This window comes from Bos indicus, chromosome 3, assembly GCF_029378745.1.
Source record: "Bos indicus isolate NIAB-ARS_2022 breed Sahiwal x Tharparkar chromosome 3, NIAB-ARS_B.indTharparkar_mat_pri_1.0, whole genome shotgun sequence".
Taxonomy (NCBI): Eukaryota; Metazoa; Chordata; class Mammalia; order Artiodactyla; family Bovidae; genus Bos; species Bos indicus.
In genome coordinates this window covers 100,832,173-100,843,484 of record NC_091762.1, presented here as the reverse complement: position 1 = coordinate 100,843,484, position 11,312 = coordinate 100,832,173, and the positions used below count along the sequence as shown (strand labels likewise).

Here is an 11,312-nt window from a genome sequence, read left to right as displayed (position 1 = left end):
GAACCATCATCCATTTGTGTTAAGCAACTATACTCCATTAAAATTAATTTAAACAAAGGAATGCCTTTGAGTCAATTCTAATGAGGTGGATGAACCTAGAACCTATTATACAGAGCGAAGTAAGTCAGAAAGATAAATATCATATTCTAATGCATATATACGGAATCTAGAAAAATGGTACTGAAACATTTATTTACAGGGCACAAATGGAGAAACAGACATAGAGAACAGACTTGGGGAGAGGGGAGGAGAGGGTGGGCTGTATGGAAAGAGTAACATGGAAACTTATATTACCATAGTAAAACCAACAGGAATTTGCTATATGGCTAAGAAAACTCAAACAGGGGCTCTGCATCAACCTAGAGGGGTGGGATGCAGAGGGAGATGGGAGGGAAGTTCAAAAGGGAGGGGATATATGTATACTTATGGCTGATTCATGTTGAGGTTTGACAGAAAACAACACAATTCTGTAAAGCAATTATCCTTCAATAAAAAATAAACTATAAGTTACAAAAAAGTTTAACAAAGAAGAAAAATCCACTTAGTGGATAAATAACATTATTTTGGCTATGTTTAGGAGAGGAAGAGACTTCATGAGACCTCAGTGAGATGCTACTACTTCTAGGGAAATCTTGGAATGCACTGTCCAGAATACAAAGCCCAGGTAAGGAAAAAGTAAAGCTTCCCTTACCTGCCTAGGAAGACATCCTTTCCAGAAAGCATCCAAGTGGAGGAAGGATCAGAACCAATAGCTAAAAAGCATTTTTTAATATAACAGGAAATATCAGAGTGTCTAACTCCTAGTAAGTACTGAATCATAAAATTTGTTTTGGTTAATAAATACAGACATGTATATTTACTAGGCTACAATACAATGTAAACTATTTCTTACTAGAGGTCCCAGTCAAAAAATCCTGAAAGCCACTGGATTAGAGATTGAGGCTGAAAGACCGACCAAAGAGGAGACTGCTACAGAATCACAGCCTGAGCTGCTGAGGATGAAGAGATATAAAGGGGCCAGAGAGACAGCCTCAAGAGGCAGAAGCTGAAAAAAAAAAAAAAAAAAAAGAGGACTCCTTCTATTGCCCAGGTCAAGGGCCCACCAGAATGTCTTGTCCTCCTCTGCATCCCCACAGCAGTACTGCCCCAAGCACTGGCCTACCTCATTCTACCCACCAGACTGGGAGCTTCCATCTCCTTCCAGTTTCCACTGAGCACAGGGTCTGTACTCAGAAGATACAGTCATAAATGCCCATGAACTTGGATTTCAGAGAGAGAGGTGGCAGGAAGCAGTCAAGTAACAGGAGGAAGAAAAGGTACAGCTGAGCCTATCCCATGTGGGTGCTGATTCACAAACACATGAGTTCAGTCGCTCAGTGGTGTATGACTCTGCAACCCCATGAATTGCAGCACACCAGGCCTCCCTGTCCATCACCAACTCCCGGAGTTCACTCAAACTCATGTCCATCGAGTCGGTGATGCCATCCAGCCATCTCATCCTCTGTCGCCCCCTTCTCCTCCTGCCCCCAATCCCTCCCAGCATCAGAGTCTTTTCCAATGAGTCAAATGAGTCAACTCTTCACATGAGGTGGCCCAAGTATTGGAGTTTCAGCTTCAGCATCAGTCCTTCCAATGAACACCCAGGACTGATCTCCTTTAGGATGGACTGGTTGGATCTCCTTGCAGTCCAAGGGACTCTCAAGAGTCTTCTCCAACACTACAGTTCAAAAGCATCAATTCTTCGGCGCTCAGCTTTCTTCACACTCCAACTCTCACATCCATACATGACCACTGGAAAAACCAGAGCCTGGACTAGACGGACGTTTGTTGGCAAAGTAATCTCTCTGCTTTTTAATATGCTATCTAGGCTGGTCATCGGAGAAGGCAATGGCACCCCACTACATTTTCTTGCCTGGAAAATCCCATGGACGGAAGAGCCTGGTAGGCTGCAGTCCATGGGGTCGCTAAGAGTTAGGCATGACTGAGCGACTTCACTTTCACTTTTCACTTCCATGCATTGGAGAAGGAAATGGCAACCCACTCCAGTGTTCTTGCCTGGAGAATCCCAGGGATGGGGGAGCCTGGTGGGCTGCCATCTATGAGGTCGCACAGAGTCGGACACGACTGAAGCGACTTAGCAGCAGCAGCAGGCTAGTCATAACTTTCCTTCCAAGGAGTAAGCGTCTTTTAATTTCATGGCTGCAATCACCATCTGCAGTGATCTTGGAGCCCAAAAAAATAAAGTCTGACACTGTTTCCCCATCTATTTCCCATGAAGTGATGGGACCAGATGCCATGATCTTAGTTTTCTGAATGTTGAGCTTTAAGCCAACTTTTTCACTCTCCGCTTTCACTTTCATCAAGAGGCTCTTTAGTTCCTCTTCACTTTCTGCATAAGGGTGGTGTCATCTCAGGGAGGGTTAAACCATTTTATTGCAATTGGTAGACAGGGATGGACAGGCAGTGACAAGCCTCAGTAGGGAGGGCAAACACCAACTAGATCAAGAGCGGAGCGGCAGGCAACTCAGAAACAGGACCTTGGAGGGGAAGATGAGCAAAGAAGACTTCATCCTACTATATTACAAGTCCTTACAGGTCACTTAGGAGTATCCTGGGGCCCTTAAAGAATACATCCTCTTGCTCAAGGCTCTCGGCCTGGAGCTGAAAGCTGCTGGGCTCCGGGTTCGAAAGGGTATGCCTCTGGAGATCTATGAGGAGAGAAAGGGGAAAAAGAACGAATCACCAGCAAGCACTGTGGTACACACGGACCTAGACTTGGGCCCTGTTGGGGAGGGACATACAGGCCTGATGGGATAAGGAGCAACAGAGGTTGATAGATTTCCAAAGAAAGAGGCAGAGACCCCATTCTATCCAGTGTCAAACAATTAGGCAGCTGGCATCCAGGCACCACTCAGATTCAGCCTCCTGCCTTACCCTCACCTAGCTTCCTTAAAAGTTCCCTGCTACTGTTACTGTCCAGAAGCCTGACTTCAGAGGTAGATAAAGAAAGCGACATGGCGAAGGTGGGCTGCTTAGATTGGAGGACATGAACAGAAGTCCTGCAAAGGGGGCAGAATCAGAGGTAGACATGGTGACAGTGGGTCAAGGGGGCCCTCCCAGCACAGACCTGACCTGTCCTCCTTCCTGAGGCTAGGATTCCAGTCTCTTCCCTCTTTATCCTCTAAATACAGAGATACCTCAGAGACACTGTGTCAAGTAAAGAAAATGTGCAGTACTGCCCATATGGGCTATAACCCCCTACCATACCTTCCCTACCAGCTCATGTCAAATCTGAGATAGCTGAACTTTGGTCCCCAATGCCTGGCCTCTGTGAGCCAAATCCCTTCCACAGCCATAAGCACCCACACCCCCTGACCTGAGGAGGTCATGCTCCTGCCAGGCATCCTGGACCTCTGTTCTGACAGCCTCCAGGTTGTGACCTTTGCCATCCTGGCCACTTTGCAGCTGATCCAACATCTGCCATACCATAGGGCCAGGTAGGACCAAACCTCTACCTCTCCAGGAGGAGCACCCGCCTCCCCATGATTAGCCTCTTGAGCCCGCTTGGAGCCCTCATGGGGACAAAGATAGTTTCTCATGTCCTTTAGCAGAGGGCTTGGGAAGAAGAGCTTTGGAGGGAGGTGGAGTCAGTACAAGGAAGAGATGGAAAGAGATAGGAGTAGGAGAGGGTATCCTGGCCTGTCTGCAAAACAGGATAGATAGAGAAAGGAAGGGGCCTCCAAAGGGAGAGATGAACAGATAGGTCCAATCCTGGTCCTACCTTCCAGCTGCAGGCCTGAGCTTGCCGCCTCTCAGTTATCTGTTTCAGCAGCAGCTCCTGATGCTGGCCTGCAGATGAGAGAAAATGTGAGGGAACGTCTCCAACTTCCTTCCTTCCCCTTCCCTGCCTTGCACCCAGCCTGGCACTGAAAACGGACAAATACATTCTGGTCCAGCTACTGGGCAGTTTCCAAGCTGACTGGAGATGCACACTCACACCATATGAGAAAAGACAAAATACTTGGCCAGGTTTCTGGGTAGCTCAAGCTATCAAAGGTATGGTCATTTATAAGGAAAGCAAGAAGGCTTTTCAGAAAAGGGAAGAGGTGAATTCATACGCACCCTCAATCTTTTACTCACTCAGCTGGTCCCGTAGCAACTTTAGTTCCTCCCGAAGAATCTGTGACTCCTCGCACAGCAGTTGCGAGGGATAATAGCAGTGTCATTCTAAAACCAATTAATAAGCCCAGAGGGGGCTACCAGAGTACCAGGAGTTCAGGGCTGAAGAAGACAAGGTTTTGCCCATCACTTACTCATTCTGAAGCTCTTCGTGAAGGCCACTGGTGGCACTGCACTTCTGTGGTCCTGTCTGTATTTGGGCTTGGGCCTGTTCCTGCACCTGGCTTCGAAGGCCCTGCAGTTCCCTTCTCATCTCTTCCCGATGTTGCTCCAGGAGAAGGACCCTTTGCTCTGGGCCCCCCTGCAGCAACCTTAGTGATGCTACAGTGAGACAAGTAGGGGATCAGCCCCCTAAGAACATCACACATGAGCCTACAGACTCCACTTGCAAATCAAGACACAAGTGCACAGACAATAGAAGAGCCACAAAATGTGCACACACATTTGAGGCTGTGTATATGAAGAAAAGAATGATCAGATACCTTCCAGGGCAGAGATCTGGTACTTCTGCTGCTCTCGCTCTTCCAGCAGGCCCTGGACAGCCTGCCGTAGTGCTTCAGTCACCTACCCAGGCAGAAAAACCCCATGAGCTCCCCAATCACCGGTAACCTCATCAGTTACACACTCACACAAACCCCAAATATACACACCATGCCTCACCTGAGCCTGGGATCGAAGAATAGTAACCTCATCCCTGAGAGAAGATGCACTGTGGGCCTCAGCCCAGTTTAGCCTCTCTGGAAATACGGGAGCCTCTAGAGCCCAAGCCTTTTGAGCTTGGATTCCTGACTCAGTAGGCAAGTCACGAGAGGAAATCCAAGTCCCAGCCAGGTCTCCTGCTGAGAGAAAAAGGAAGGGACAAGTGGAAAGCCCCTTAGGCGGAGGGGGGAACAGATGTTTCTTCAGGAAAAGAAAAGTTGGAATTTGGAAGGAACAGTGGATAACACTGGAAAGAAAGGCTGAGGGACAATATTTACCCCCGGTAGAGACTCCAAGTGGATACAGCCGCTGCTACATAAGAAACAAATGCACAGGTCAATGAGTTCTGTTTTGCAATCTATTAACTCACATCCCCTAAACAAGGGAGTGGGGGACTCAGGAGCCCCCTCACCTTAATCCTGTTCACATTTCGGTCCGTAGCATTGAGAAGCGCGTCGAGCTGCTCAGACCAGCTCAGGCTCCTACTCATAGACTGCAGCAAGGGTCTGGCTCCCTGGCGTCTTGTGCCCTTGCTCCCCACACTGTGGACACCAAAGACACAGCCCAGGGAAGACCACAACGTAAGCTCTAAAGAGGTGAGTGGGGGGATGCAATACTAAAGGTAAGGAAGCAACAGTCAGACCAAAACTGCGTTTCTGGGACTAGTCGGGGGAGCGGCTTCCTTGCGAAATTAGGGGAAAAGCGGGATGCCCTGATAAACAGGTATCAATTGGGAATTGAAGATGCTGAATCTTGGTTTAGACGTCCCCAGACTCACAACTCTGGCACCATAACACTGAAACTGTGCCAGTGACCACTGAAACCGCCCAGTTCAAACCTTACGGTAGGCCGGGAAAGCCCGACTTCGGACTGGCCTCTGCGGCGCCACTTGGGAAATTGAGTTCGCCTCTATTGGAGACAACCGGCGATGGAGGCTACCGAACTACGTTTCCCTGGAAGCAACACGCGCAGTCACAGTGCCCCCCCCCCCCCCCCGTGAAGCTTGTCGGGAAACCGAGTTTTTCTGCTTCTGTAGTGGGTGCCTCTACGAACTGAATGAACTACGTGTCCCAGGATGCATCGCACAGAGACGACACAGTCCCGCAGCTGATTCCCGTAGCTCTTGGGAAATGGAGTCCAAGCTGTCTCAAAGCGTAAAGTCCCGAGTAACCTTGAGACTCCATTCCCCAGCAGGCTCAGTGTGTAACGTGCACTATGGAGCCGCTAGTCGCAGAGCTGAAGCAGAAGATTGAGGACACGTTGTGCCCTTTTGGCTTCGAAGTTTACCCCTTCCAGGTTGGTTTATCCCTGCTGCGGTGCTAGGGCTAAGCGTATGGATGGCTTCGGTGCCACTGACGTGAGGCCCGTGAATTTTCTGATCTTTCTCGAGCTCCTCTGGCCGCGAGTCCGTTTAATTGTCGAGACAGGGCAATTGGGCTAAATGGGTAGAGCAGCGTTGCAGGTTTGTTCTTTTGTTGTTTTTGTTCAGTCGCTCAGTCGTGTCCGACTCTTTGTCACCCCATGGACTGCAGCACCGCCAGGTTTCCCTGTACATCAGCAACTCCCGGAGCTTGCTCAAACTCATGTCCGTTGAGTCGGTGATGCCATCCAACCATCTCGTCCTCTGTCCTCCCCTTCTCCTCCTGCCTTCAGTCTTTCCCAACATAAAAGTCTTTCCAATGAGTTATCTCTTTTACCCTCCTACAATGCTGTATTGATGAGTGGGAGACACCATGTGATCCAGTAACCTTGTGGTTTTGTCACCCAGGTAATTTAGAGGAAGAAGGGGATCTGTGGAGCCAGAGTCACTTTGGAAGCTTCCTGAAGGAGTTTAGGAGAGGGCAAGGTCTGGGAATGTTTGTATGGCTCATGAGCAAAGGGCATTCTGGATGTTGAACAAGCAAACAGTTGGCTTGGTTGTTCAGTCTATTTGCAAAAGGTTACATTCATGATGTTGCCAATCATCAATGCTGGGCTGGGTTTAGAAACTGTACACTTGCCTGACACAGAAGTCTGGCATCAGGACCTACCCTTAGTCACATAGGTCCATCTCCCCCCACATCCAGTGCCCTCTGCACTGAGCCCTGTGCTTAGTGCAGGGCTAAATCAACTCAACCTGAGCCTTTTGCCTGATGCTTAAGAGGCCACCCTTTCCACTTTCCACTGAGTGGCATACAGCAATGCTGGGAGAGGATTATAGAGGAAGAGGTAGTTGGGTCTAGCCTCAGAGAGGCTTCCCTGGAAAAAATGGAGTTGAGCTATATATGAAAAGATAGATTGGAAGGAAGGAGGGTCATGTACATCTCAAATATCAGAAATTGCTTGAGTAAAGGTATGGAGATAATGGTGGATGGCAGGTGTGGGAGAGATTGGAGATGCCTGTCTGATATAATCAAGAAGACCTTGGTAGAAGGAGCTGTGGTATTGAACAGTGCCTCTTACAGCCCTGCCAGTCATCCTGTGTTCCTACTTCTCTCCCCTTCCCAGCGCCACATACAGTCATCCACAGCGATCTTTAGGAATCTGTCTCCTAAATTCAACCTATCTATGCTCTGGTTCAGCCCACTATTAGTCATTTGGATTTCTGCAATAACTTCCTTGCTGTCACTTTGCCTCTATTCCTTCCTCCACACTGCAGCCAGGTTGATCTAAAACTGACCATGTCAGTTTGCTTCTTAAATCTTCAATGGCTAACCCCTCACTGTCAGCAAATTAGACCCATATTCCTTCAATTGGTATTCAAGGCCAGTCACAGTCTCATTCTTACTGATCTCTCCAGCCTTCTCTCCCTCTGCTCTCCTCCTCAGATGCTTCATTTCTATCAAACTAGACAATTTGCTATTCTCCAAGTATGCTTTGCATTTTTTGCCTCTTTGTTTATGCTGGGACCTGTTTAAAACACACACCAGATTCTCCCTCTCCACATCAGCCTGTAAGTTACCTTCCCAGCATCAAGACTCAGCTTCCAAGAAGCCTTTTCTAATTTCAGAGGCCCTTCATTGGCCCTGTTATTGCACTAACCACAGTACAATCAATTTCTTCTTTTTCTTAGTTGTTTATGAATTCTTTGCCTCTCTATTATAACTGTCAGGTGAGTTCCCCACAAACACACATCATCAGGAGAATTTCATTGTTTGAATAAGGAGGCTGGACAATTTGCATGAAACCTTGAATGCCAGGCCAAGGTATGGGCCTGGCTAAGGCCTAAGTTAGCCCTCTTGTGTGGCCTGAATTTTCTCTCTGTTCCAGGTGGCATGGTACAATGCACTCCTGCCTCCAGCCTTCCACCTACCCCTGCCAGGACCTACACTGGCCTTCCTGGTACTCAGCACACCTGCCATGTTTGACCAGGCCCTCAAGCCCTTCCTGCAGAGCCACCACCTCCAACCACTGACTGACCCTGTGGACCAGTGTGTGGCCTACCACCTGGGCCGAGTTAGAGAGGTGAGCAAGGCTGGCTATAGCCTCACCTAGCTTCCAAATCTGCATCTGCTTCCAGTTCCTGTAAGCTCAGTATAGAATCTAGACCTACAAGGAGCCACTTTCCCGGCAGAAGGCTGTCCTAAAGCCAGCCTTGACATCGTGATCTCTCCCCAGTCTGCCTTCTCATCTCAGGTTTAGCCACCCCCTCTAGCCAACAAGGTCTGAAACAGATCAATCTCACCCTTCCCTGATGGGCAACTTGATGAGCAGACTTCCCTTGACCTCCAAGTGAAATAGGAATAAGCCCCAAAATTCTCCACGCATCTCTCACCTGTCTTTGCCCTAGACCTGGGAGCCTTATGGGGTCTTTTGAGGACAGAACAGGACCCCTGCACTACATACTTTACACGTATACATAAATACGTATACATACACTGGGTCTCCCCAAAGCTGGACCGTCTTCCTCTGCACTCAGCCTCTGGAGGGCAGAGCCGTAACAGAGGTTTCTGAACAATCCTAAACAGAATTATCATTTTCTTCACACTGGAGCCTCCAATCCCACTCCAAGTTTAAGGTCATGTTTTCCCTTTAAACATGACTTCTAAAGACAGGGCCATGTTAACACAACTGAAGGCTCTGTTGAACATGATCATGATTCCTGTTGCGCTTAAAGTCTTCATCTTATCTTCTATCCCAGAGCCTCCCAGAGCTGCAGATAGAAGTCATCGCTGACTACGAGGTACACCCCAACCGGCGCCCCAAGATCCTGGCCCAGACAGCAGCCCATGTAGCAGGGGCTGCTTACTACTACCAGCGACAGGATGTGGAGTCTGACCCTTGGGGGACCCAGGTCAGAGGGCAAGTATGAGCAAATAGGGGCTGAGAACGAAAATGAAATAAAATTCCATCAAGATTTCAAGTCCCAGGAATTCCCTGGTGGTCTAGTGGTTAGGATTCCAGGTTTTCACTGCCATGGTCCCGGTTCAGTCCATGGTTAGAGAACTGAAATCCTGTTAACCACATGGCACAGCAAAAAAAAAATTTCAAGTCCCATTCTTCCACCTTCCCTGGGTAAAGGAGTTGCTGGGCACAATCCAGGACAAGAGTGCACCATGGTCAATGATCCAGTTCCATGATTTCGTCTACTTGCAGACACATCAAGTCAGAAAAAGTGAAGTGTTAGTCGCTTCAGTTCAGTTCAGTTGCTTAGTCGTGTCTGACTCTCTGCGACCCCATGAATCGCAGCACGCCAGGCCTCCCTGTCCATCACCAACTCCTGGAGTTCACTCAGACTTAGTTGTGTCCAACTCTGCTTTGCGATCCCATGCACAGTAGCCCACCAGGCTCCTGTACACAGAATTCTCTGGGCAAGAATACTGGAGTGGGTTACTGTTCCTTTCCCCAGGGGATCTTCCCAATCATACCCAGGGATTAAACCCATGTCTCCTTCACTGGCAGGCAGTTTACCATCTGAGCCACCAGGGATCCGGTTAGAGAACTAGTCTGTTCTTCTTTGTGACAGAATGGAGCAGGTAGAGCTCTGATTAAATCCACTGTGCGACTGGGAAGCTGAGGCTCAGCTTAAGGAAACTCTCCTTGGGGTCAGTGACTTCATGAAGAGTTGACGGAGTAGGGGAGCCCAGCCAAGACTGACAGAAGTTCACATGTGTGTGTATGCAGCACAGCTTTTGGGATCTTAGTTCCTTGACCAAAGATAGAACCTGGGACCTTGGCAGTGACAGCATGGAGTCCTAACCATTGGACCACCAGGGAATTCCCTGACAGGCTCACAGGTAGAATCACTGTTGAATAAGAAGTGAACTAGCTTGCATTGATGGTAGTTATTGGTGCCCATATGACCACCATGACCTTGCTTTCTTTTTACCCTCTCCCCAGCACATAGCAGGTGTGTGCATACATCCCAGGTTTGGGGGCTGGTTTGCCATCCGAGGGGTGGTGCTACTGCGAGGAACAGAGGTGCCGAATCTGCCACCCACAAAGCCCGTTGACTGTGTACCCACAAGAGCTGACCGCATCAGCCTGCTTGAACGCTTCAATTTCCATTGGCGTGACTGGACTTACCGGGATGCTGTGACACCTCAGGAGCGCTACTCAGAAGAGCAGAAGGCATACTTTTCCACTCCTCCTGCCCAACGCTTGGCCTTACTGGGCTTGCTTCAGCCCTCAGAGGAGCCTAGCTCTCCATCCCAAGAGCTTCACATCACTACACTCTTATCCAAGAAGCCTCAGAATCCCAGGAGAGGCTGGCTCAGTCCCACAGTTTCCCCACCTATATCCCCTGGACCCTGATACCTTCCCTGCCTGTGGGATCCTCATTTAGGGCAGTGGCACCTACCTGTTAAAAGACTTTTACACTACTATTAATATTTCGCCAGGGAAGAAACTTATTTTGGGTATAAAATGATTATTTTTGATAAATTATTCTAGTAGAGATCTTAAAATAACAAGGCTCAGGAAAGTTTGGTTAAGACCAAAGTAGATCCAGACCTCCCACCTGCCTTGAAACATGGAATCGCTACCTGTTACCATTTCTCTGCAGTGCTTCGAAATGCTACCTGTTACAGGGCGTAAGGAGGAACTATCCCCTAAATAATAGTACCTGCTTCAGAGGGTTATCATGGTGACTGAATAAATGTGAAATTGCTTAGCATACAGTAAGCTGTTGTTGACGGCCCTGGGAATCCTGTACTACTGCCCACAGGTAGGCTGGGCTAGTCGGGGGGGGGGGGGGGGGGGGGGGTGGTGGTGGTGTCCGGAAGAGCACATACTAAAGGATCTTCTGTTGCAAATGTGCCCTAGCCTTGGGCCCAGGAGGAATCCACCTTCACCCCACTGACAACCCTCCCTCACGACACAGATACGAATGAGAACAAGTTCAAATGAGTCGCGTCCAAAGTCTTTGCAACCCCATGGACTGCAGCACGCCAGGCTTCCCTGTCCATCACCAACTCCCAGACCTTACTCATGTCCGAGTTCGTGATGTCCTCCAA

The 11,312-nt window shown here is 48.8% G+C and overlaps 2 protein-coding genes across 2 annotated transcripts; one reads left to right on the top strand and one right to left on the bottom strand.

The window, feature by feature from the left end:
• Positions 1-2,415: 2,415 nt before the first annotated feature.
• On the bottom strand, positions 2,416-5,910 carry CCDC163 (CCDC163 homolog). Its single transcript, XM_070786660.1, is given in 6 exon segments — positions 2,416-2,708; positions 3,782-3,849; positions 4,141-4,204; positions 4,207-4,227; positions 5,157-5,243; positions 5,291-5,910. Coding segments are annotated over 6 exon segments (426 nt in total). The 5' UTR covers positions 5,369-5,910; the 3' UTR covers positions 2,416-2,600.
• Positions 5,911-5,970: 60 nt separating this feature from the next.
• MMACHC (metabolism of cobalamin associated C) lies at positions 5,971-10,980 on the top strand. The gene is made up of 4 exons (XM_019957578.2): positions 5,971-6,174; positions 8,128-8,322; positions 8,999-9,151; positions 10,198-10,980. The coding sequence occupies exons 1-4, from the start codon at positions 6,094-6,096 to the stop codon at positions 10,609-10,611; spliced, it is 843 nt and encodes a 280-aa protein (XP_019813137.1). The 5' UTR covers positions 5,971-6,093; the 3' UTR covers positions 10,612-10,980.
• Positions 10,981-11,312: the final 332 nt, after the last annotated feature.

Bases quoted from the DNA above. Each gene is read 5' to 3' on its own strand.
- MMACHC (XM_019957578.2), top strand. From the start codon at position 6,094: ATGGAGCCGCTAGTCGCAGAGCTGAAGCAGAAGATTGAGGACACGTTG. The intron at 6,175-8,127 runs GTTGGTTTATCC...TCTCTGTTCCAG, and splicing joins TCGAAGTTTACCCCTTCCAG to GTGGCATGGTACAATGCACT. The intron at 9,152-10,197 runs GTCAGAGGGCAA...CCCTCTCCCCAG, and splicing joins CTGACCCTTGGGGGACCCAG to CACATAGCAGGTGTGTGCAT.